This window comes from Rana temporaria, chromosome 4, assembly GCF_905171775.1.
Source record: "Rana temporaria chromosome 4, aRanTem1.1, whole genome shotgun sequence".
NCBI classification, from domain to species: domain Eukaryota; kingdom Metazoa; phylum Chordata; class Amphibia; order Anura; family Ranidae; genus Rana; species Rana temporaria.
In genome coordinates this window covers 121049455-121052889 of record NC_053492.1, presented here as the reverse complement: position 1 = coordinate 121052889, position 3435 = coordinate 121049455, and the positions used below count along the sequence as shown (strand labels likewise).

General features: G+C 38.7%; 1 protein-coding gene across 1 annotated transcript; it reads right to left on the bottom strand.

The window, feature by feature from the left end:
• Nucleotides 1-300: 300 nt before the first annotated feature.
• Nucleotides 301-1390, bottom strand: LOC120935646 (probable G-protein coupled receptor 148). Its single transcript, XM_040347699.1, has one exon. The coding sequence runs from the start codon at nucleotides 1388-1390 to the stop codon at nucleotides 323-325; it is 1068 nt and encodes a 355-aa protein (XP_040203633.1). The 3' UTR covers nucleotides 301-322.
• Between the last annotated feature and the right edge of the window lie 2045 nt (nucleotides 1391-3435).

The following is a 3435-nucleotide window of genomic DNA, read 5'->3' as shown; positions in this document are numbered from 1 at the left end:
CAAGATTCCGTCAGAAAAAAATCCATGGTTTTCTTGTTGGATTTTCCGATCATGTGTACGCGGCATAAGACTGAAAAGTAAGGCTGAAATTCAGCTTTACCAAATTTATGGAAATAATAGGACCCAGTTTGAACCAATCCAAACTTTTACAGTGTATTGTATTTGATAACCATCACACATGACATCACCCAGATAATATTCGTTGTCTACTGGATGCAAGATTGATCAGAGCTATTAAACGACATGTAAGTACAGACTATAGCACCCCTGAGCAGCACTGCATTTTCACTAAGTCACTGAATAAACTTTTTGCTGAATGGTTTTATATATTTGAGATAACAGGTGCAACCACTCTATGTTTTCTTAACCTAAAAAACAGGCTGAATGACTTGTATATTTGTCTGTAACGAAGCCCATACAAACAAGGTGACGCTGCCTTGGGAAACACAAGAAATACATTGCAGACAGTCATTGTTACCCACAATCCAGTTCTTAATCCAATTACTTTACTCATATAGAGCAAAGATTCCAATAGAATTAAGAGCAGTGGGCTTAAGTAAAAAAACAAAATAGTGTGGTGCAATAAAAAGGTGATACTGGCCCTTGAGGAGACACTTTTCCAAATCCCAGTTTCTCTTGTTTTATAGTACAAAACCAAATAGCAGCAAAATATTAGAGAGAAGCATAAAAGGAAAACAGCAACAAATAAAATATAAAAAAACTTGAAGGTATCATCTCCATGTAACGCTAGAAGTAAAATCACTGGGACGGAACAGAACTCAAAAGGGCACAACAGAGGCTTTTGGGTAAAATACAAAGGTAAGAGGACAACAGCAGGAAAAAAAAAAGATGAGAACCAAACAAGCATTAGCAATTTCCATGTTCTTCTTGCTGGAAGCAGAGATAAATAATGTAGAGGCCACAAGACTGCCAAATACGTATCCATCACCATCGAAGCTGTTGTGAGAACACCACCCCAGTAGGCAACAACCAGCACATATAAAAACAGAATGCAAACAACTTTTGGTATCTTCACGTTCATCACATTGCATATGGCGGTCAGGGTGTAGAACAACAGGTATATCAAATCGTAAATGATTGTATTTCCTAGGAGTAAGAACCGTGTTTCCTGGCGCATGGTGATGTTGGAGTATATGGCAAATAATATAGAAGGTGTTAAAAAAAGAGCCGTGATACAGCAGAAGGCTGTTGGTATTAGGAAAATATGCATTGTTGAATAAGATGGATGAATAATCCATTCCTGTATCATGAACAAGGAAGGCTGATCAATTTCTAGAGCCTGAAAAACAGTGGAGTTTGAGTATACCTCTCTTTGGAGCATATGCGAAGCATTGAAAAAGCTGGGCAGGCTGCATCCTGAAGCATTCATGACTTAAGTCTTTCAGCGTATGTCCTAAACCAGGCAAAAATTTGCTACAGAGAGCTCATCCCAAATTTTCAGTAAATTGTAATACCAACTTCCAACTCTGAATTGGCTTTTTCGATGCAGTTTCATGCCAGAGATAGACTGTTTCTTTTATGTCCTAACAGATCCCTGCGACTTCCAGAACAATAAAATCAAGCATTTCTGAGGAGTATATTACCTGAGAATTACTGATTGCCTATGATCATAAAGCTGAGTTGATTTTTTTCTCTATTACCATAACAAAGAAGCAAATGTGCTAGCAACTTGATTACACAGATAAGTGATACAATACAGGACGTTCCATGTGTGCTAGGATGCGCTCCCATCAAGTCAAACCTTCTAATGCTTACTGAAAGCACAGTGCATCGATTTCTTTCAATATAATCAATACCATATTTAATGGTACACATTAGTCAGAAAAAACAGGACTTTGTGCTATAGAACCATTTTGCCCCAAGCTGTACAAGGCACTTGATATATATGAGATCAAGGCACCCACTTCAGAACCCTTGGGCATTTTATATACATTTGTATGCTTAAGTGAACAATCATTTGAAGGAAGCACACCATGTGACTGATTATCACAAGATGGCCTTTTTCGTGCTTATCGCTGCTCTTTACTGTGAGACTAACCACTTGACCTTCCGGAAGATTTAACCCCCTTCATGACCAGGCCATTTTTTAAGATACGGCACTGCATTACTTTAACCGGTTAACGACTGGCTCACGAACATATACGTCGGCAGAATGGCACGGCTGGGCAAAGTGACGTATATCTACGTCACTTAAAAAATTCCTGCCGTGCGGGCATGTGCTCCGTGACCATGCTTGTGGGACCCGCGCACTCGATGTCCACCGGTGTCCCGCGATCGGGTCACAGAGCAGGTGAAGGAGGAGAGGCAAGTGTAAGCAAGCATCTCCCCATTCTGCCTAGTGACACTGACCGTCTTCTCCCTCTCATCGGAAGCAGCGATCAGTGATGTGTCACTCATAGCCACACCCTCTAACAGTTAGAATCACTCCCTAGGACACACTTAACCCCTTCCTAGCCCCCTAGTGGTTAACCCCTTCACTGCCAGTCACATTTATACAGCGATCAGTGCATTTGTATAGCACTGATCGCTGTATAAATGTGAATGGTCCCAAAATAGCGTCACAAGTGTTCAATATGTCCACCATAATGTCGCAGTCACGATAAAAATCGCTGATCACCGCCATTACTAGTAAAAAAAAAAAAAAAAAAAGGTCATAAAACTATCCCCTATTTTGTAGATGTTATAACTTTTGCGCAAGCCAATCAATAAATGCTTATTGCAACTTTTTTTTTATCAAAAATATGTAGAAGAATACGTATCGGCCTAAACTGAGGAAAACATTTGTTTTTTTTATAGATTTTTTGGGGATATTTATTATAACAAAAAGTAAAAAATATTGCATTTTTTTCTAAATTGTCACTCTATTTTTGTTAAAAGTGCAAAAAATAAAAACTGCAGTGGTGATCAAATACCACCAAAATAAATCTCTATTTGTAGGATAAAAAGGACATCAATTTTGTTTGGGAGCCAGGTCGTACGACCTCACAATTGTCAGTTAAAGAGACGCAGTGCCGAATCGCAAAAAGTGGCCTGGTCATTTGGCAGCCAAATGGTCTGGAGCTGAAGTGGTTAACTGACGATTGCACGATCACATTTCTTCATATATTAAGGCCAATATGTTTTCTGCTATTTATAAAATAAAATTCCAATAAGCGTTGATTGATTTGCGCAAACGTAATAGGATCTACAAAATATGGGATGTACAGTGCCTTGAAAAAGTTTTCGTACCCATTAAAATTTTCCACATTTTGTCATACAACCAAAAATAAAAGTGGAGAAGTTTAAAGCGGGGTAAGATTAAAAATAAAATAAAAAAAATACCAAGCTTTGAGCATCTCACGGAGCACTTTTCAATCCATCATCTGAAAATGGCACAACTGCAAACCTACCAAGACTTGGCCGTCCACCTAAACT